The sequence below is a fragment of the Grammomys surdaster genome, unplaced genomic scaffold (genome assembly GCF_004785775.1).
Source record: "Grammomys surdaster isolate TR1022 unplaced genomic scaffold, NIH_TR_1.0 172, whole genome shotgun sequence".
Taxonomy (NCBI): Eukaryota; Metazoa; Chordata; class Mammalia; order Rodentia; family Muridae; genus Grammomys; species Grammomys surdaster.
In genome coordinates this window covers 799,131-822,564 of record NW_021604620.1, presented here as the reverse complement: position 1 = coordinate 822,564, position 23,434 = coordinate 799,131, and the positions used below count along the sequence as shown (strand labels likewise).

The 23,434-nt window shown below is 40.8% G+C and overlaps 1 protein-coding gene across 1 annotated transcript in view; it reads left to right on the top strand.

Moving 5' to 3' along the window:
• The window catches only part of Topaz1 (testis and ovary specific PAZ domain containing 1), a 51,749-nt gene that overhangs the window by 639 nt on the left and 27,676 nt on the right, over window positions 1-23,434 (top strand). The window contains exons 2-6 of the mRNA XM_028767420.1: window positions 414-2,844; window positions 8,600-8,664; window positions 9,824-9,948; window positions 18,049-18,113; window positions 22,536-22,672. Of these exons, the coding sequence (XP_028623253.1) occupies window positions 414-2,844; window positions 8,600-8,664; window positions 9,824-9,948; window positions 18,049-18,113; window positions 22,536-22,672 (2,823 nt within the window). The remainder of the gene's footprint in view (window positions 1-413; window positions 2,845-8,599; window positions 8,665-9,823; window positions 9,949-18,048; window positions 18,114-22,535; window positions 22,673-23,434) is intronic.

The following is a 23,434-nucleotide window of genomic DNA, read 5'->3' as shown; positions in this document are numbered from 1 at the left end:
GCATGCCCATTTAGGAACCCGTCATTGTGATTACTGTCGAAGGAATTAATACTAGTGGTTTGTTTTAACTAGGGTAAATGATGTTATAAAAGTTTTTCTGCCGTTTTAAAATTTATAGAGGTTTGTTTCTAGTTTTTAATTAGATCTTAAAGCTGGCCGAGGCGATCCACACCCATAGTTCTGCCAGGTGGGGAGGCTGAAGCAGGAGAATCTCAAGTCTGAGGTCAGCCTGTGTTATGCAATGAACTCTTGTTTAAAATTTTTTAATACTTAATATGAAAATCGGTTTGTATTTCTAAACAGCTCTTCAGAGAAATACAAATGAATGGCTTCACAGATTTTCTGCTAACTGGTATTGCTTCTTTCTCCCCAGTGTAAAAATGTCTTCTGATATGTTTTCTTGTTTTGATCAGCCAAAGAGAATGGAAAAGTTACTGAAGCCCCAAGTGACGATCCACAGCCAGGGACTGACCTGGTAAGAAAGACATCAATAACTGGTTCGGAATCTTTGCAAACAGTGGAGTGCAGTGAATTTCAAAGTATGGCTTTCTTACAGTCTTTGGCTAAGGAAGAATTGGTAGAAGGTATTAAAGGAAGAATTCAAATTAAGAAATGTAAAAATTTAGAAAATCTACCTCTCAAAATAACTAAAAATGAGGCGACACAAAATATTAAGTTTGAATTCCAAGGTGAACTGTTCAAGAATACGCCAAAATATTCTTGTAACAGCTTATCACCTGAAGTAGAAAAAAATTGCAGTTTTGAATCACATGATTACAGTTTCCTCCCTTCTGAAGGTTGTAATAATGAGAACAACTTTGAGGATGAGGCTCATGGTATATGGCTGCACACAGCAGAGAACTCTTCGAAGTTAAAGAAAGAAAACCTTAGGAATCTTCCAGAGAAGGATGACACAAAGACTACTACTAAGCTCTTAAAAACTGAAAAAAGTGTAATAGCCAGTAAGTTACTGCTTGAAGAAAGTCATTTATACCAAAATAAAAACAATGGCTTGACTTCCTGCCTTCAAAGTGAAAAAAACAAACATTCACTAGAGGAGAACAACACTGGGAGAAAACACAGGAAAAAAATGAAGTCTGAAAAAGAAGAAAAAATTATTGATCTTACTTTGTCTAATGTGGGTAACAATTCTGAGTTGGTGTTACAAGAAAACCAGATGGGTATGGAAGGGAAAGAAACAGAGACTTTAGAACCTAAAAAAAGTTTTCTAAAAGCTTTAAGAAAAATAAACCATAATACACTCCCTCCAGTGGACCATTTGTGTCTCCCAGAAACAGTGGGGAAAACAACAAGTTCTAGACATCACATAAATGCTGTGCTTCAGAAAACCCTTGAATCAAGTTTGAAAGATGATATAAAAAATGCTTCAGAGTCCTTAGGATGCAAAAGTATGGAGCCAGAAGAATATTTTAAATCGATGATAAGCTCTACAGTGCAATCACCCAGTGATAGCCATCATGTGGGAAAGAGATCTCCACGGGGAGATTTGAGAAGTGAAACTGAAGAGTCAAAGATTAGCTGTCGCAGAGTAATACCAATGACTGGTAAAAGAGTTTGGCCTTTTTATTCCTGTGCTAGAATATCTGCCCAGAATTGGAAAAAGACTTCCTTGTCAGATTTAAATTACTCGCTTCCAGGGTCTCTCGAAAATGTTAGGCAACATGATTCTATAATACACCAAATGAACCAGACTCACTTATCTGACTCCAAACTGTTACAACCATCCCTAATAGAAAAAACCATTGAGTCCTCAAGTAAAGAAATGTACGATTCTGATTTAAGTTGTTTGTCCTCAGTTTCTTCAATAGAACCTACTTTGATGGATCTAAAAGAAGCTATACCCCATGATAAAAAGACAAAGTTAGAGGCACCTAGCAGAAATGGGACAGAGGTAATTTCTAATGCTACTGAAGACACCCAGTTAAGTAATATAACTCAAAGCTTAACAGGAAATAAGAAAAAGAAAGGGAACTTATCAAAACTTAATTTAACAATGGCATCCCAAGAGAGCCAGGAAGCAAATAACTGTGCAAATAAAACTGTTCATCGAAAAGCTTGTATTACTAAGCAAACACTTGTGGCTCCGGACTTGGTTAAAATATTAAACACAGGAAGACTGGCTAATTTTAAAATCCCTTTACTGAAGAACAAGACAGGAAAAAGAGAAGTAAGTGCCAGGTCATCTGAGAGAGAAGCTTATAGTCCCCTAGAGCTACTTGACAGTTTATCTGGAGTAGAGGCAAAGCAAAATAGAAATAAGGAAAATATCTGTACAACTTCAGGACCGCAGTCTTTGAATATACATAGTAGTGTAACTCCAGGGCAAACTGGTTCTCATTCATTCTACAATAAGAATTCTTGCACTTCTCCAAGCTTTACAAAGAAAGGTTATGATAATAAAGCATGTAATCACATCTCTGAACCGGGAAATATGATTTCAAATAAGGAGTCTATTTCTATTAAAATTGAAAATAATACTTTTTCTTGTGATCTTGGGTATATTGAGCAAAGTCCCTTCTGCTCTAAGAAACAAGAAGCATTTGTGCCAATTTCATCTGAGATTAGTGGTAGAAAAATGACTAAAAGCATTTCAGAGCTCAAATTGGGGTTTCCAGATATTCTTAAAGCATATGAAGATGATGTCCTCTTGATTGATGTGATTCAAGATGACCCAGAGCTCTTTGGAATCTCCAGTGAAGGGGATCTCTCCTTTGCTTCAGAAGTCTCCAAGATAAGCCAGGAGCCAAGAGGATCTGAAGAACACCCATCAGCAGACTTTAAGCACATGCACCTTCCAGGGAAAAAAGAACCAGGTGATTTGAGGTATGCATGTTCAAGAGTGCCTTTGGTTCAAATGATTGTTGGGTTTCAAATACTCTTTGGTGTTGACACACCATTTTTAATAGTTATTTATTAAGTAGAGCGTATTACTGCTAATACCTAGAAATGTTATGCTAAAGTTAAAGATAAGTATCTCTTGAAACATACAATGCAGGTTAGCTTTTAAAATCGAAACAATTTATAAAGTGATTTCATCCGTTGAGTTTACTTTCATTAGAAATATGTATATACGCTCATTTTAGCCTGTTTACTGATGAACTAGCCCATTTTCTCTGGATTTCTTGTTAAATATTTTTAAAAGTCATCTTTCAGGGAACAGAGAAGCCTTGAAATTTATTTGAAATAAGACTTGCAAATAGATTCAGCAGTCAATTATCAAAAGAAAATAGTGTGTTGTCCACTTGATTTCTAAGATAATCATTTTAAATGGTCATTGTCCCGATAGCACTCACTTCTGTGAAGCAACTTTGATTTGACTAGTAATGGCCTTTGTGCTCAGGAGCATGGCCTGTTCTAGCCAGTACAGAAGCGATATAATACCTCATTTGACTACATTTGTATAATTCTTTAAGCTCTGGTTTATATTTGCATGCTTTGTTTAAACACCGGAATGTTTCATGAATAGCTGAAAAAGTAAACATGACCCCACTTTCCTCAAAGATTAAGTGACACATGACTTAAATCTCTAGTATTTATAACTGCTTTGGGGATCCTGTAGTCTTCCAATATTCTTAGTGCTTCGGGAACTTGTAACTTATCAGCAAATTGAATGTTCTCCACTGTGTAAAGAGTTGACTCTAAAATATGCCCATTTTTGAGAATAATGATGATAAACTGTCATTTGCCCAAGGTCACACTGCTAGTAAAGGAGACTCGACTTGAGTGCAGCCCTATCTAAATTCTAAAACTAGTGTTTAAGATCTTTACCTTGAGAGCCTGCCCTATGTTCCATAATTCATCATTACCAATGAAGAGCTGTGTAATTTTGTACACAAATTTAATATTATCTGTGAAAAGAGAAAGGATTTCCATCAGGACTGTGAGGCCTGAATCAGAGACCACCTGGGAAGTATTCTAGCAGAGCATGAATAAGCAGCAAAGGCTTCTGTTGCATTCTCACTGTTATGACAAATGCCTGAGAGGTTTAAAAAGATTCAGAGGCTTCAATAGTAGCTTTGAGACTGAGAAGGCAGACTCCTGGGCTGATAGGATGGTATGGGAGCGGACACGGCTTACCGTTTGGTAGCCAGGAAGCAGACGGGAGTTCAGGACATGATACTGACCTCAAGGGATCTGAGAAGATGGCTCCATAAGGTAAAGTGCTTATCATACAAGCATAGGGACCTGAGTTTGGGTTCCCTGCATTAAAACAAACAAAACAACACAACAAAAAACAAAATACAAAAAAAAAAAACAACCAAAAAACCCCAGGTGCGGAGGTACATGTCTGTCATGCACACACTGAAGGTGCAGAGACAGGGTAATCCATGGAGTTCACCGGCCAGCCAATCTAGCTGCTTTGGTGAGCTCCAGGCTCAGTAAGAGACCTTGTGTCAGAAAATAAGGCGGAGAGCTTAAGAAGACACTAGCATTGACCTCTGGAATTCTCACATGTGCACACACACAAAAGATCTATAGACCCCAAAGGCACACACCCTGATGACCTTCCTCCTCCAGCTAAGATTCACTTGCAAACTTTCTACTACTTTCCAATAACACAGTAACATTGAGTCCTTCAGTGGATTAACCCATAAGTCAGGTCAACCCTCATCACAATTAGATCCATCTGGGGCCCAGTGTCTGACCACACAGCCTTTGAAGTGACACATCACAGTCCACTCATAACAGGGTTCAGTGAGAGGTGGTTATGAAAGACCTTTTAAAAACATGCTTCATGATTCATTTGAAGAGTACAAAGGAAAATTAAAACAAATCCTACATTTAAAAATACCATCTTGAGGCTGCACAGCAGCTCAGCAGTTAAGAGCACTGACTGCTCTTCTAGAGGACTCAGGTTTGAGAAGCAGCAGTCACATGGTAACTTAGAGCCATCTGTGTCTCCAGTTCTGGAACATCTCTCTTCTGGTCTGCTAGACATGCATATAGTACACAGACATACATATAGGCAAAACACCCATACACAGAAAATAGCAAATATCCTTGATGTCTGGGAGGTGGGGGTAAACACTGTAAACTGAAGTGCAGGACATTTTCTTTGGTTTGTTTGGTTTGTGGGTGTGGTAATGGGGTGTGCATATGCTAGACAGACTTTCTATCACGGAGGCATACCCCAACCCTCAAATTTTTCTCTGGTAACTTTTCTAATTTCTTTAGACTTGATTTGCCCTCAGATAAAGAGCACCAGTTACACTCTATCCACTCTTTGCTTTTCATATCTGCTTCTAAAATTTCAGTTATTAAATAAACTTAATTTTTTTTTCTTCAGTAGCTTAGTTATTTTTGTTCTGCACTGAACATGTTTCCCATTCATCTACAGTGCTAAACTAAACCTTAGAAAGAGACACACCCGTAGCCAGAGGATCTGCCAATGGTTGCACAGAAGGTTAAGTTCTAGAAATAAACAGTGTTTAAACTATGGCTGTAGGTTTCAGCTCTGGTCTTCTTTCAATTATTAAGTCATGTGCTTCATTTCCTGCTATGAGAGTCGCACTCTGAACTGCCTCTTATTGGTAAAGCAAGAGGCACAAGCTGAGCAGGCCTACTGATTGGGTGGTTAGTATTCTCAGACCTGGTTGGGAAGTTTGGTAAGATGTTTACATTGTGATAGATTGCTTATTTTTGGCAGTCTCCACAGTGAAGGGTGTCCATATTAATATCCACAATATTAAATGCATATGAGAATTAATTCACTAAAGCCTACATTGATGATCTTGCACATGGTTATAATGGTTACAATTGGTAAAACTTAAACGATAATTGGAAATGATTTGAGGGTATTTGTGATAACACAGGATGGTTAATCTGTACTAGCACATGAATTACATGCTAAAATGACATTTGGAGGAATTTCTGTGTTGCTAGGAATGGAGAATTGAAAGTGGCTGAAACAAAGTTCTAAGAAAACAAATACTAAGAAAAACAGAGAAGTAGGAATTAGCAGGAGTAAGGCATCGTGCAAGAACAAAATTATTGGTCCATAACTTCTGGATTGTTTCTGGCTTGGCAGAAGAAGAGGGGTTTGTTGACACAGAGGGAAAGGTAGATGTGAGCATGCCTGCTTAGAACACTTAGGAAAGCTCTTCGTCAATCACGTAGATCAGGCAGCTGGGAAGCCCTGCGGGTCACAGAGCACTTGACTACCTACTTGTTAGGACACCGCTCTGTGGGGGTGCCTCTCATTTCTCTTTCTACTGCTTCACCACTGGGCTTCTCAAGAGTAGGAAATGTCCATGTATTATTTATCTTTATAAACCCAGCCCCTCATGTAGTGGGGAAACCCAGTACTTCATATAGTGAGAGAAAGAAGGGGGACTTAATAGTCTCCGCTTTGGGAGTCTGGGAAGATGGCTCGGTGGGTGAGAGTGGGTGAGAAAGAGCTGCACAAGCACGAGGGTCCGAGCTGGGATCCCTAGTCTCCACATGGAAAAAGCTAGGAAACGACTCCCTGTAGCTGCGGCACAGGTGGTGGAGACAGGAGGATCTCTGGAACTTACTAGCCGGCCAGCCTAACCAAAAATCAGTGGCCTCCAAGTTCAGTGAGAGAGCGTCTCTCAAGACAATAAAGCAGACAATGGTAAGACCACAATACCTGACATCTCCCTCTGGCTTTATATGTTCATGCATAGGCACGTGCACACACATATCAAATAATTTCTCAGTTTCTATATGAGACTATTGCAGGCTGTTTCTGAGCAAACTGCACTGATGTGTGATGTGTGTAAATGGAGACAGTGACTCTTTCCTGAGGCAAACCAACATTGAAGAATTCTGGGAAACAAGGTTTAATGAGTAGATAGTGTGATACTGAGATTGATAAGTTAGATAGGAAAATTTGAGTTCTGTAGTACAGAATCATTCCTGATACTGAGTAGGGAAAATCAGTTCATACCGTCTACACCACTTGTACTTAAATCCGTAAGGAAATAATAGATTCCAGAGCTGGCTAATGGATACAGACTTCCAGAAGGGAGATAGCTAAGACCACACATAGAAAATGAAGGTCTATGGGCTGTAGATGGCTCAGCAGTTAGTAATCCTAGTTGCTCTTCCAGAGGACCTAGGTTCAGTTGGTAACACACACACATCAGATCCCAGCACCCACACCCACCAGCTCACAACCACCTGGAGCTCTAGTTTAAGGTATCAGATATCCTCTTCTAACTTCTGCAGGCACCTGCCCACACGGGGCAGGCATGTGCACAAACATAAATAAAAATAAGTTGAAAAGAAAAGAAAAGCACATCTTCTGCCCCTGCTAGAGCACGAGGCAAAGTCTTGTGAGCTGCTGTGAGCAATCTGAAGCAGCCCCACAACCCCATACCTGGGATTAAAACAAAAGCATATTCTTATAATATTTCTGTGTTTTTTAAAGAAACCAAAATTCCAAAAATTCTCACTACACTGTATACTTGCTGTGCCTACCATAAATGGGTAAGTAGAAACTATGGAAACATCATTTAGTTCTTTACTGAATTGTATATTCTCCCTCTTTCTACTACCTCACCGTCTTGTGACTCTTTGTCTCCATTCTCACTCTTACTATCCAACTGTCTTCCGGATTATTGTGGTAAGAGCCCAGTTAATACTCCTGAACGCCCTTAATATATTCTGAACTAGAAACCAGTCTGCCATTGACTGTTCAGTGTATCTCACTAACTTTCAGCCCCCAGAAGATAGAGTCACTTTTAAGGCACTTAGTGGGTCTGTAGTCTCCTTTTTTCACAACTGAGGTATTGGAAGGTAAAATGGTGTTTATTTTATATGCTTTCATGTAGTAAGCTTATCTGAATTTTAAAAATGGAAGTCTTTTCTCATATGTATTTGAGTGTCTGCCACATGTAACCTCATAAACAAGTGTTTCTCTTATATTTGATGTGATTAGATAAAAAAAAAAAAAGTTAGAACAAACAGGAACCAGAGCAGTCCAGCTCTGACCTCTAGAGCCTTAGATTACAAGCTTTACTTAAGAGCAGTAACAAACAGGCAAAAAAAAAAAAAAAGTAAAAAGAAAAAAAAAACAGACCTCAAAATCAACTCGTCAACTCAAGCTTTCTTGGGTTTTTGTTGTTGTTTGTTTGTTTGTTTGATTTAGTTTGGTTTGGTTTTTTTTGAAACAGGCTTTTTCTGTGTAGCTCTGGCTGTCCTGGAACTCATTTTGTAGACCAGGCTGGCCTCAAACTCAGAGATCCACCTGCCTTTGCCTCCCAAGTGCTGGGATTTAAATCACTTGACAAGCTGTCTTGTTTTTCCACTAGGAACAACCTGTGTGTACACATGCCTGGGCGTTGCATTGATGCAGTCCTTCACAGTTTGTTAGGTCCTTCCCTAAGTAGCACAGTCAGGGATAGCACTCGAGCTGTGGCAGCACACTTCTGAGTAAATGGCTGAGAACCCAGGCCAGATGTGCTAGGCTCTGAACCCCACGGCAGCCACTCCTTTGTCCTGGGGAACCTGGTGGTTTAGACAATGTCAGAAGCAAATGTCTCACACTGTGCATCATGATTGAGTAGTTCTGCTGGAATCTGGTACAGGGTTTTGAGTTCTGTTTGTTTTATAGTAAAGAAGTTGCCGTGCTGGACCCTGGATTGCTGAAACTGGAGATCTGTCCTTCCTTGTCAGCAGGTAAAATCTGATACTTGAAGAATATTCAGTATTGAAATATCTGTATATCTGTATTCAGGCCCACTCACCGAATTTATTCGAACAGGAAGCTTTTTGCTTAGCATCTGCTAAACAAATGTCACAGAGTTTTCAGCTTTCTTCCATTTTAACTGATAAGTTGGCAAATCATATTTTGAAATATGTTCTATTTTAATTATTCAATGTATAACTTTGTTATGCATTCTCTACAAGATAGATAATTGACCTTTGGAGTCTTCCAGACTTACTTTGAAATTGAATTAATATGTTTAATTTTATCATCCTTAAATGGTCACTAAAAGTCATAACTAACAGCTAATCATAATTTTAGATGCCCAAGCAACAATGTTGAACTTAACTTTTAGTTTAACTTTCAAGTTTTAAAACTATTTTTAGAAGCAGCAAGATGGATTAGTAGGTGAAGGTACTTGCTGCTTGGCCTTGCAAGTTGTCATCTGATTTCCACAGGTGAACCATGACTGCAAGCACACAAAATAAAACATAAATGTGTGCCAGGTGTGGTGCGCATGCCTTTACTCTAAGCACTCAGGAGGCAGTGGCAGGTGGAACTCTGTGAGTTTAAGGACAGCATGGTATACATAGTGAGTTCCAGGCCAGCCAGAGCAGAGTTAACATAGTGAGACCCTGTTTTGAAAAAGAAAGAAAGAAAGAGGGAGAGAGGGAGGGAGGGAGGAAGGGAGAGAGAGAAAAAGAGAGAAAGAGAAAGAAAGAAAAAAAGAAAGAAAGAAAGATAGGAACGTATGTACATATGTATGTATGTCAGGGTTGAGTGAGTGAGCGAGCGAGCAAGTTTGACACAGGGCCCCACTATGTAATTCTGACTGGCCTGGAACTCACAGAGCTTCTGCTTCCAAGTGCTAATATTAAAGGCATGCACCAACAAAAATAGTTTTAAATAGCTAGGACATAAGAAAGGTTCTTACATATCACGTTGTCAATTCTTTTTATACCATTTAGTGCAATTATTTTGGTGCTAAGTACAGAATTACGTAATTTTACTGAAGTTCTGACTTGGTATTTGTCATGTTAGGACTTGAGTACTTCTGAATTCTGGGATTTATGGAACAGTCTTTGGTTGTTTTGTTTAAAGTTTATGCGGTTGAATGTTGTTTCTCTTCAGCAAAGGAGCCTCAGCATGATCCTAAAGGGGCAGCCATCTCCTTAGAAGCTACTGAGGAGACTGTTGTAAGTGGAAACACAGAAGACCTCTGTGGACAAGCACGAGCTTCAGACTCTGACGCAAAGGTACCAGAGAAGCTTTTGTATGGCCTCACGTCCTGGTCTTAGGTAGTAGGAATGCAGAAGCCCATTTCAACAGTGCTGTGAGGAGACATAAATTCTTCTTACTGAGTAGGAGCACCACATCACTGGCCAGCGGACAGGTGTCTTGATTTTCTGTGTAAACACAGTGTATAAATAGGGATTCCTGAGAAGTAGAATGTGCTGTGTAATTATGTGTGCTTCTTCATATCCTGAAGTTACCATAAGCTTACATGATCGTCCCTGAAAGTTTTGAATATAGTAGCAGCTATGGGCCATGAATGTAAGCATCAGTTATGTATCCACAGATGTAGAGGCAACAGGAATTGTAGGTAAGCTAACTTGATGTTGGAACATACTGCTTATACCTGATAAGGGAAAAAATCTTTGATATCAGATTATTTGTCTAAATTCTCTGCCCAGGGCTGGGATGAAGCTCAATAGCAAAGTGTTAGCCTAGCACTTCCAAGGCCCTGAGTTCCTTCCCGGCTCTGCAAAAAAGAGAAGAGTTCTGCCTGATAATGTGGGTGATTCTCTGACCCTTTTGCACAATATAATTGATTCCTAAGCAACTATTTCATACTCTTTCCCTGTGAATTTCCCTTCACTCATCTGCACAGCTAGCAATCTTGTTTGCTACTTCACCAAGAAACTGAAGTAAATGGAAAGGAACACTGTAAGTTCACACCAGACGTTAGACCACCTACCTGAACCTCCTAAAACTCTTGTCCTCTGGTGCGAGGCATCTCCCATCCAGTGATGCCCTCACTGCTAGTAAATCTGTGTCTTCATCTTCGTTTTCATCTCCCACTTTCTTTGCAGCTTTCTTCATGTGGTTTCCAGAATGAATGTTTGGTTTGGTTTACTTTGCTTTTGTCTGCTACCTCCCAGTTTGGGGGTTTTTTACATTTTTTTCCAGTCCCCCTGATCTGCACATCATACAGTGACCCAGAGCCCAAACCATGAATCTGTCATTCTCTGCCTAGATGTGCTCTTTTGCATTGTCCCATCCAAAGTTGATTCCATAAATACGTGTGCTGACTCCCTCACATCTGTTCGTAGCCCTGACTCCTCCAGACCACAGGCCTTTGTCTCAGCGCCTGCTTGCTCACTTGTATATCCAGTTAGACACGTCAGACTTAACACAGCCGCCATCACAACCCTCAGTTACACACTCCCCTCCACCGCGGACCAGCCGCCACCACAACCCTCAGTTACACTCTTCCCCTCCACCTCGGACCAGCCGCCATCACAACCCCATCTGTGTTCATGACAACACCACTTCTCTCAGTTATTCGGTCTCAGAATTTTAGCTTTCTTCACATTTCCTACTCACCCCATATATAGACTATAAGGTTTTACTTTCACATGATGTCTAGAAATGGTCTCTTCTTTACTACCCCGTTAGTAGTACACTTGTCTATATTCTATACTATATGTAGACAGTGTCATCATTTCTTCTGCCTCAGACTCTTCAAAAGCTTCTAATGTTATTCATAGCCAAACCCACAGTTCTTTTTTTGTTTGTTTGTTTGTTTTTTGGTTTTTCGAGACAGGGTTTCTCTGTGTAGCCTTGACTGTCCTGGAACTCACTCTGTAGACCAGGCTGGCCTCGAAACAAACCCACAGTTCTTAAGATGACCCACAAGGCTCTGTCTGTGTCTGCCCCCTCACTTGATCGCCTCTGAGTTCCCCTGCTTCCATTTGTACATATTTCTGAGCACTCTAGCTAGCTTGTTTGTGAGACATACCAGGCTTTTTTTCTGTTCCAAGGCCTTGTATGTGCAGTCTTATCTGCCTGGGATATTCTTCCCTAAAAAATGGTATAGCTGCTCCTCCTATTTCCTTCAGGTTTAGTCATACTTATCTTTTCAGGGAGAGCTTCTCTGACCACAAGGTAAAATGCAATATTCTCCCTTATTTCATACCCACCTTCTTGCTGTTATCATGACCTGGTATATACTACAGGTGAAGTATCCCTATTGGAAATGCTCAAATACAGAAGTATTTTAGATTCAGCATTTTTATATTATAATTTGGGGTGGGTTTTGTTTTGAAATAGTCTTTATAATTCAGCTCACCTCAGATTTGGCTGTCGTCTTAGCCTCTAGGATTGCACCACTGTGCACGGAGTCTTGGAATGTTTATATAATAAGAAATTTAAAGTCTGAAATGTTCCCAAAATATTGGAGCATCATTTTGGCACTCACAAAGTTTCAAGCTTCACAGTGTTTTAGAGTTAGATTTTCAGGCTATGTATGCCTGCCAAAATACATGTATTTACTTTGTCTTTGTCTCCTCCTGTTAGGATAAAGCCCTATGAAGTCAAGAATTTTTGTCCATTTTGTGTAATGCTAAAAGTCTAGCTTGAGGAGCAGTGGCGGATGACTGATGAGTGACTAGGGACTGGGAGTACTGGAAGTATGCCAAAGAAAGGAAAGGTTCAGCAACGCTATTGCCATTTTTAAAAGTTACATTTAAACTGTTGAACATTTAGTAGGGATTGTCATAGATTATCTGTATGATGTAATAAGATGTTTGGAGTTCCCCAAGACTGCCCTAAGTAAGGGTCAGCGATATGTCACAAGAACTCAAAGGGCTTAGTAAGTAAAGCTGTTAGACCCATGGTTTCATTCACAGCAGTAAAAGAGTAAGTCAGAAGGGGCATAGTCCACAGCACAGTCCTCCTAGAAAGAGTGCAGCATTGCACAGGGATTCTTACAAGGCAAGACATTTGAAGAGCTTAGAGGTTACCTTTCAGAATCAGGGCTAGGAGCATTCCTTTAAATGAAGTGTGTGGATAACCCAGACTTGCTGAGTTAACCTTCACCATACATGAGATTTGTACTGTGATTTCCTTTTACAAATAAGGGCACCAAGTCAGAGTGTGAGTGACCTTTTCTTAGGTCACACGTGACAGTCCCACAACTCTGCCAAGAGCAAACTTACTCCTTTAAAGGGCCCGGGTGGTTCTCTATGACTTTGTGGCCATAGGATTAGTGAAGCAGACATTTAACTGCCACAGTAACAGAAGAAAGCATTGTGGTTGTCACTGTGTTCCAGACTACTTCACCTACAAAGAAAGGTGGTTGACTCCAGCCCTTCCTCTAAATCATGGACGTCTAGGCTGAGGAACGGTTAGGTCACAGTAATCTTCAAAGAAGCAACTTCTGATTTCACTGATTCTCCTTTGCTTTTTTGTTACCCATTTCACTCTGGTTTGTATTTTTCCCTTTCTTTGGCTTACTTTGGATTTAATGTGCTGTTTTACAGTTTCTTAAAGATTTCTTTCTTTTTAATTAATTTTGTGAGTTTATGCATGTTTATAATGTATAATATGTCCATGCCGGGTCCTTGTGGGGGCTAGAAGAAAGCATTGGGTCCCTGATAACAGTGAAAGAATTGTGAAGGAAGTACACATGGTCATCAGAAAGGAAAGAATTCTCAGGGCAGAGTTACAACTATGAGTTGCCATGTGAACACTGGTAGCTGAACCCAGGTCTTTTGCAAGAGCAACAGATGCTCCTAACTACTGAACCATCTCTCCTTCTATATTAAATTTATTTATTTAGCTCTTTTTCAAGATATGGTTTCTGTGTGTGGCCTTGGCTGTCCTGGAACTTGTACTGTAGACCAGGCTGTCCTCAAACTCAGAGATCACCTACCTCAACCACCTAAGTCCTGAGATTAAAGGTGTGTGCCACCATGGCCTCTCTTAGAGTTTCTTAAAGTTTGAGGCCACTGATTTAAAACATTAACTAATGATTAATATATTCAGCACTGCCAATTCACACATCCCACTTTAAAAGAAATAACTGTGGTCCTACCCGCAGTGCTAAGATAATACATAGAATGTTGTCCTCTTTACTGCTTCAGGTGGCCATGCTGTAGAACTGTAGCACAGTATGGCAACTTGGGGGCCATTAGAGTCTTGCTCAGGAAGCCCTTGCCTACAGAACATCCCTCTCACCAAAACTGTCCTTCACAATAACCCCAACCTCTTCCCTGCCCCAGCCCTCCCTAACCCTTAACACTGTTTCCATTTCTACAATTTTGCCTTTTCAAGGATGTTGCATAAATGAAATCATGTAATTTGTGATCACCTCAAATTGAGGATTATTTATTCAACTTGTTTGATACACCAGTAATTTGATCTCTTACTCCTTAGTATAGGTGTGCCACAGTTGGTGAACTAACTATTCATTTGATGACGGGCATCTGGATGGCTTTCAGTTTGAGATATTACAAACAAAGCTGCTGGCTACAACCTTCTCTGGTTTTATGTGCACCTAAGTTTTCATGTCTTTGGGATAGGTGGTCTGTATTTGCTGAACTGTGTGGTAGCTGCCACCTTATCACCCTGCAATAGGAAGCAGTTAAAATCGATGTTTAGAATGTTTAGTCTTAGCTAGGCTATTGGGAGTCTCCCTCTCATATGTATGTGCTGTGGTTTGAATGTTAATGACTCATAGACCCATATATTTGGATGCTTAGGTCCCAGATAGTGAACTGTTGGGAAGTGTTAGGAGGTGTGGCCTTGTTGGAGAAGATGTGTTGATGGGAGTGGGTTTTAAGGTTATAAAAGCCCACACCAGGCCCAGTCTCTCTCACTGTGTGCCCGCCTACCTGCCTGCCTGTGGATCAGTTCTCAGCCTCACACCTACATTCCACTATTCCTGCCATGATGATAATAACCCTCTGAAACTGTAAGCAAGCCCCCAGTTAAATATGTTCTTTTTATAAGAATTGCTTTGGTCATGGTGTCTTTTCCTAGCAATAGAACAGTGACTAAGACCTAAGTTGGTTCCAGGAGTGGAGTATACTGTGAAAGGCCTGACCATGCCTCTCCATGTTTGGAGAAATAGGAAAGACTCTGGGACTTTGGGCTAGAAACACAGCTGATGTGTTAGGTGGAGCCCACTGCACCATCCTAGTTGGAACATGGATGGCAGTGGTGCTGACTGAGGACAGCGTGTGAGCTGTGAGGGCCCAGAGCAAAAGGGTTCAGAGAGGAAGAATATTAGTAAATTACCAAGAGATTATTCTTGTGGTATTTTGGCAAAGCATGTGCCTACTTTAAGCCCTTGTCCTAAAAATTTTCCAGAGACTAAGTTGAAGAGTCATGGATTAATGGCATTGGCAGAGGAGATTCACGACAGCCTAGTGTTGACTCTGTCATGTGGCTCCTAGCAATCATTCTTAGGCAGACCTACAGTGAGAAAGAGGGACCAAGGTAAAAAGAAATACAAAAGCGTAGTTGGAGGAGATAGGACAAGAAATGCAGTGTTGGAAGCGAGTTTAAAGAGAGGGATGATCCAGTGAGCCAAAGGAGTGCAGAGGGGACCTTGGGGCAGGAACTCCACCCCGGGATGCTTCTAACCTGTGACAGAATTGACTGAAAGAAGCAGCAGCAACTGGGCTACTGCAGTGTGGTTTAAGGACAGGACAGGTTAGAGCTAAATTTACTGGGTATGGTGACATCTTAGATTGCCTCTTCCCAGGGTTCTCAGCTTTACTTTTTAGTCTCTGACTTTGCCCTAAATTCTGTCTTCTGCTTGTTTGATTCAGTAGGACAAATTTTTTCCTCTCAAAGTTGTTCTAACTAGGGCATGTGTGTTGCTATTCATTTTCTAGGATTTTCAGGCATAGGTTTAAAAATATTCAATGCAGAGTTCACAGTTTTCTGCAGAAAGGTTAACCTAACAGAGAGACTGCTGCTCCTCACAGTGGACCTGTCATAGTTCTTGTGACTTTTACAAACAGTGGAGTCTCACTTTTTCTTACTTTCCTGTTGCTGACTGTCTCCGCCACTGTCACTGTTGCTGTGAAGACAGAGACACCATGAGCAAAGCAACTGTCATTAAGAGAGCATTTAACTGGGGGCTTGCTTACATTTTCAGAGGATTAAACCATTATCATCATGGCAGGATGCAGGCAGGCAGACATGGGGCTGAGAGCTTTCACCTTGATCCACAGGCAGCCATGTAGGCACAGAGGAGGGGGGAGGACAGAGAGGGAAAAGGGGAGAGGAAGAGACAGACAGACAGACAGACAGACAGACACTGCTGTGGGCTTTTGAAACCTCAAAACCCACTGCCAGCAGTGTACCTCCTGCAAGTCCACACCCATACCAACAAGGCCACACCTCCTAATCATTCTAATCCTTCTCAATAGTGCCGCTCCCTGTGGACCAGTCATTCAAATATATAAGTCTGTGGGGGTCGTTCTCATTCAAACCACCACACTGCTGTATAGTGGAGATGATTCTTCTGCAGTGTGCGGAGCGAGGCCATGTTCTCACAGTTTTGTAATTACTATGGCTGTGCTTGAGCAGGGGGCAATATTGTTGGACATTTAGTCTGCTTTGTTATCTAAACATTGTTGCACTGTGCATTCTTGAGCATACAGTGCCCCTCGTATGTAAGAGCATTTTGAATGAATTCCTAGAGTTAGATTGTCAGATCGTCCATGTAGAGATCCCTGTGATCCGTCATCCTTCACTCGGAATTACTGAGAGCACTGTTTCTTCCACATATGCATCAACTAATTAAGTGCTTACACTTGTCCATCTGCTTATTTTTACAAATGGCTTTGTTTTATTAATTTGCACTTCTTTTGAGTCTAGTTAAGCATTTTTCAGCATTTTAGAAAAACATTGTAATTTTTCTGTGAGCTTCTATGTATGCTCTTGGCCTATTTTTCTGGGATTTCAGCTGGTGTATGTTGGAGACCTATAGACAAAGCCTTTATCTTCTACTATACCTTGAAATATTTTTCTCTGCTTTCCTTTGGTACTTTCAAGTTCCTGATCTTGGAGCTACAGTCAGAATTTTTTTTTTATCTATTAGTCTTAAAGGAACCTGAAAGACAGTTGGCTTTACAATGAATTGTCGTCATTCTTATTTTCTGTACATTTAACTAGCTGGTTCTACCATTTATTGAATCATTTTCTCAGAAATTTTGAATACTATCTTTAACATATTGTTAAAAAAAATTTTCAACCAGGCAGTGATGGCACATACCTTTAATCCCAACACTCAGGAGGCTGAGACAGGGGGATCTGTGCATTTGAGGTCTACAGAGTGAGTTCCAGGACAGCCAGGATTACACAGAGAATCCCTGTCTCAAAACAACAACAGCAAAAATGTTTTTCCATGTTTGTATGAGTGTTTCACCTGCGTATGTATCTGTGAACCATGTGCATGCCTGGTTCCTGTGGATAGTAGAAATGGATGTTGGACTCATTAGAACTGGAATTACAGAAGGTTGTGAGCTGGCATGTGGATACTGGGAATTGAACCTAGGTCTTTTAGAAGAACATCCAGTGCATTTAACTGCAGCCCTGTCATTAACATCTTAAATATTATCTGTAAAACTAAACTCTTTCTTTCCCGTTGATACTTGGTGCATGCTTCTTTAGCATACTGTCAGTCATTGAGAAAACAGAAACAGTAGGAAAGCTTGCTCTAAAACATACTGAGATGTGTTATAAACTTAAAAGCATTTTTGATTCCCTTTCCTATACTCTAAGGTACTTCAAACTCAAGCTAAAAGTAGCTTTCAGTGTATAAAAGCTTTCTGGAGAATTAGTATTTTATTATCAATATTTTCATCTGGGAACATGACACATCTTTCTACTTGATGTTTTGTTTTGTTTTGGGAAACTGAACAGAAGTTTGCTGCACATGTGGTTTAACGCTGAGCCAAACCCTAGTGCTGTCTACTTGTTAATATGTTACATTTATTCAGTGTTGTTTGTTTGTCTGTCTGTTCATCTGAGACAAGGTCTCATCTAACCTAAGCTGCCCTCAAACTCAGTAAATCACTAAGGATGGCCCTGCACCACAGCTAGTGATCCACCTGCCTCCACTTCTGAGATTGTAGGTGTGTGTCAGCATGCCCAGCAGCAGGAGAAAATTTTAAGTCATTGTTGAGCATTTTAAATTATGTGGAGTAAAACTGTCTTCAGGCCATCTAATTGTTTACTTATATATCGCATGTTTCTAGTAAATCTCAGAGGCCTCGTGGTTTAAATGTTTCACAGAGATACTCACCTCTGCTTCCTTAACTGTCATTTCCTTACAGTGCTTAAGTTCAGACAAGGCAGCTGTCACGGAAGGACAAGAGAGCACTCGTGAAGTTTGCAAAAGGTTTGTGATAGAATTTTTAAATGTAAAGGTAATTTAAGTTACTTTAAAGCTGGTAGTAAAATGGGGCCATTCTTTTATTCTTTGTGTGTGTGTGTGTGTATGTGTGTGTGTATGTATGTGTGTGTATGTGTTTGCACATTTGCATTGTGTAGTTGAACATGTGTGTGGGTTTGCATGCATACATGGATGTGCATGTGTGAACCAGAAGTCAATGTTAGATATCTCTCTCAACACTTCTATACCTTATAGAGAGAGATGGGGTCTTTCACTTGAGCTGAAGGCCCTCCAACAAGATTTTTCTGGCTAACCAGTCTGGTGATTCCCTGCCCCACTTCCCAGCCTCTTTTACACATTTACCCCAGCATATATGAACTCCAGTTCTCATGCTTGCACAGCAGGCTCTTTATCTGCTGAGCAATCTCCCCAGCCCCTGGCAGTAAGCTTTTGAGTCATTAGAGATAGTGATAGGTGTTGGAGAAATGGCTCAAGGGCTTCCTGTTCTGAGAGAAGAATCCAAGTTCAGTTTCTAATATCCACACTGGGTGGATTACAACACACACACACACACACACACACACACACACACACACACACACTTAAAAATTAAAATATTTTAAAATCACAATAAATTCAATAGAAAAAGATTATGATTCCAGGAAGGTAAAAATAGCTGAAATCAAATAAAGTATATTTTGCAACAAGTGTTTCATGTGGATACCATGGTTAGTGCTAATGAAACTGCCCCATATATTTGTCATCTAAACCATCTTCCACCCTCATTTAGCTGCTGTGACAAAGCACACCCAAGTCAGAAAGTGAATGTTCTCTAGTCCAGTTTTGTTTGGGTTAAGATTTTCATGTGTGTATCCTCAGAGCAGCAATAGCTCATGAGAACTTGTCAGAAATGCAGTTGTAGGTTCTACCCAGACCTGCTGAACCAGAAACTCTGAAGATAAGGCCAGTCATCAGTCTGTTCAGTAAGAAGTCACCCTAATGCGAGCTCGGGGGTAAGAGCTAGGGTTTAGGAGCAGAGCAGGTGAGAGCTCCTGTGGAAGCCACATGTGCTTCATGGCTGTTTTAGGTAAGGTTTCTATTGCTCTGAAGAGACACCATGACCACAGCAATTCTTATAAAGGAAAACATTTCATTGGGGCTGTCTTACATTCGGAGGTTTAGTCCGTTATCAACATGGCAGGAAGTGTGGCAGCATGCAGGCAGACATGATGCTGCAAAAGGAGCTGAGAGTTCTACATCTGAATCCACAGGCAGCAAGAAGAGTGAGGGAGCCACTGGACCTGCCTTGAGTTTCTGAAACCTCAAAGCCTATTTCCAGTGACACACTTTCTCCAATAAGGCTACACCTTCTCCCCCAAGGCCACACCTCCTAGTAGTGGTACTTCCTATAAGCCTGTGGGGGCCACTTTCATTCAGACCACCACAATAGCCATTGCATATCTTCAACAAGAACAAACACTGAAAACTAAGTTTTTAATTTTTAAATTCTCTTAATGGTACTAAATTTCAGCTGTTATGACTATAATTTCTTCTTACTGGTTTTTCTCCTTTGCTACAACTTTCCCCACCCACAAGATAAATCCAGTGAAAAAGCTTATTATAATTGTTTCTAAGGTTAAAAGATTATAGTATCTGAATATTGGTATCTTTGTCTTAAAAAGTCAATTACTTTGTACCTTTTAGACATCAAATTATTTTTCTACATAAGTAACTTCCAGACTCATATTTTAATGAAGTGTGTTATATAGCATATTATACACTAAAGTGAAGATAAAGTTGTTTATATTATCAGCCTGGTAATGTTTTTATGGTTCTATCCATGGAAAACTCTCTAACATGTATAGGTTTATTATATTTACTTATCCAGAAAAAGAATTTATATAGTAACCCCTCTTTATTCATAGAGGAAAGTTCCAAGACCATGTAGACACCTAGAACTTCATATAGTATCAAACCCTATGACGTGGTGCACTTTCTCTATATATACATTTTATAACTTAGGTATAGTAAGAGATCAACAGTAATAGAATTGTTATAACAGGATGCTGTGTGAGTTCTGACACTGTCCTGTTCTGTCACGTCTCGTGATACTGTGCTTATATGAAGAGAAGGAGTAAAACAACAGTGGCCATAGTAGTATAGAGAGAGTTTGGTGGTTACTGGAGGATTCCTTGTTTGGTTTTTGTTTCTATTTTTATTGGATATTTTCTTTATTTACATTTCAAATGTTATCCCCTTTCCCAGTTTCCCCTCTGGAAATCCCCTATCCCATCCTTCCTCCCCGTTTCTATGAGGGTGCTCCCCAACCACCTACCCACTCCCACCTCCCTGCCCTGGCATTCCCCTACACTGGGGCATCTAGCCTTCCAGGACCAAGGGCCTCTCCTCCCATTGATGTCCGACAAGGCCAGCCTCTGCTACATCTAGAGCTGGAGCCATGGGTCCCTCCATGTGTACTCTTTGGTTAGTGGTTTAGTTCCTGGGAGCTCTGGGGGGATCTGGTTAGTTGATATTGTTGTTCTTCCTATGGGGTTGCAAACCCCTTCAGCTTCTTCAGTCCTTTCTCTAACTCCTCCATTGGGGACGCCATGCTCAGTCCAGTGGTTGGCTACGAGCATCCACCTCTGTATTTGTCAGGCTCTGACAGAACCTCTCAGGAGACAGCTATATCAGGCTCCTGTCAGCAAGTTCTTCTTGGCGTCAGCAATAGTATCTGGGTTTGGTGTCTGTATATGGATGGATCCCCAGGTGAGGCAGTGTAACACAATGACAGCTGGCCTTGTACCAGTATGGGTAAGTAACTGACCAGTGTCTGGACTCCCTGATAGGAGGGTAGTTCATATCCCTGGCAGTATAAAGCAGGACAGCCAGATGTTATCCTACTCTACAGGACAGGATGCACTTTAAAACTTAGGAATTGTTCTTGGAGCTTTCTATTTATTATGTTAGCACTATAGTTTATCCTGGGTATTGAACCATGAGCTGTGAAAGGGAGTTTTGCTCTCATGAACTGACCTCATTCTATGGTCAGGAGAATAAGTAGATATACTTTTGTCTTTAGAATACATACTCTTAGCTGGGCAGTGGTGACACACGCCTTTAATCCCAGCACTTAGGAGGCAGAGTTGGAGGCCAGCCTGGTCTACAGAGTGAGTTCCAGGACAGCCAGAGCTACATAGAGAAACTCTGTCTCGAAAAACAAACAAAACAAAAACAAACAAAAACAAAAAAAAAGAATACATAGTCTTGTTATTCCTTGAACCTTTTATCAGATATGATAAAAATATTTCCCGTCAAGCCCAGTAGTATATTCCTAAAGTTCCCAGTCTCAGGAAGCTGAGATAGGAGGGAGTCTTGACCTAGGAGTTCAAGGCCAGTGAGGACAGGACAGGATAATGATATTCTGTCTTAGAATATTTGTTTTTTGTTGTGGGGTAGTGATTGTAGTGGTTTAGACAGTTGCTATGGTGTTTTTGTTTTGTTCTCTCTCTCTCTCTCTCTCTCTCTCTCTCTCTCTCTCTCTCTCTCTCTGTGTGTGTGTGTGTTGTGTATGTGTGTTGTGTATGTGTGTTTTGGGGGCTTGGATCTTTGGTTTTACTTTTGAGACAAGATCTCGCTTGTAGCTCACCCTGGTCTCAAACTCCTGATCTTCCTGCTCCATGTCATACACTGGAGTTGCTGTGGTGTACTGATTTGTGCTCTGTACTCACTGATTTGTTACTGTGACAAAATGTGTGTCAGAAGCAGCTTGAGGGAAAGAGGATTTGCTCTGGCTCATGGTTTGAAAGGATGTATTATGTAGGGGAAATAAGGTATAGCTCGTGGCAGATGAATGTTGGCAGGGACTCATCATGTCCCAGTGCATCAGGAAGCAGAAAGCTCAGGCTCGATAGCCCTCAGGGCTTGTCTCATAGCCACCACTTCCACTGTCCCCTGCCTCCTAAAGGTTTCATAGCACATGCACCCCATGGAGAACACTTCAACCCCTAAAATAGTATTCCTATCCCTACCTCAGCCATGCAGCAAGTATTGCTCTTATGTTAAGAAGACAGGACCTTGGGCTAGCAAGATGGCTCAACAGGTTATAGTGCTTCCTTACAAGCCTGACAAGCTCAGTTGAAGATCCAGAACCCACATAGAGATGGAGGGAGAGCCCCAACTTCATAAAGTCATCCTCTCACTCCACAAGCTCCTATGGCATGTGCACCCCTCCCATAGATACCGAGTGAACTAAAATTGGAAGAAGACAGGAGCCCCCCATTGTAAATACTGCAGAATCACGATACACCATGTATAGCATAGTACACAGCACAAACCTAGCAGTTACATTTCTCGTTACTTGAGTCTCGTTGCTTTACTATTTCATAAATAAGATGACATTCTAATTGAGTTTTTCTGTTCATACAGCAAAGATTCTAGAAATGTGGAGGCTGTGGCTAGTGAGTATCAGTTAGCAACACCAGGCCCCAACCCTCTGTGCTCATCAGCACTGCCTTTGAATCTAAGCAGTCATCAAGATGTAGTGCCAACGCCCTGGATAAATGGTAATGCCTGCTTTCTTATTAAGTTCTTGTCAGCCTGAAGGACTTTCACAGATGATACCGGCTACTAAAATAAAAACGTCTGTACTTATGTGCAGTGGTACTATGTGAAATACCTAAAATATTCATATTTTAATTAATTACATTTGTATATGCTTAGGATTTATGTAATTTTTCACAATTCTCTAATTCTCTAAGCAGAATAAGTGCTGTTGAAGAATGGGTTTAGAAGCTTAAGTTTCTTTATACGGCACACATCTCACTCTTGTGAACCTTCCCAGTACTCACTTCATGCTACCTGGAGTTACAGGCATGTGCAGCAAGTCCACAGTGGTTGTTGTTTTATTCTAACTTTCATAATATAAATTGCTGTAAAGTTATAGGCAGCATACCTTCAGCCTGTTCCAGATTATATCCAGATGCTACAGAGGTAAAATACAAATAATTGAAATAAAAATACTTGTGCTGAGAAGACAGCTCAGTGGGGAAGTGCTTGCCTCACAAACATAAGGATCTGATAGCACATTGTTCCAGCATGATCCTGGTCTACCCTGATCCAGCCTGGTCCACATAGCAAGTTCCAGAATAGCCAGAACTATATAATAGAGAAACTCAGTCTCCAGAAAAAGGAAAGAAGATAGGAAGGAAGGGAGGGAGAGAGGGAGGGAGGAAGGAAAAACAGAAAGGAAGGAAAAACAAATATAAGGGCCTGAATTCAGACTTGTAGCATTCATGTAGAAGTTGGGGGTGGTGGCACACGTGTGT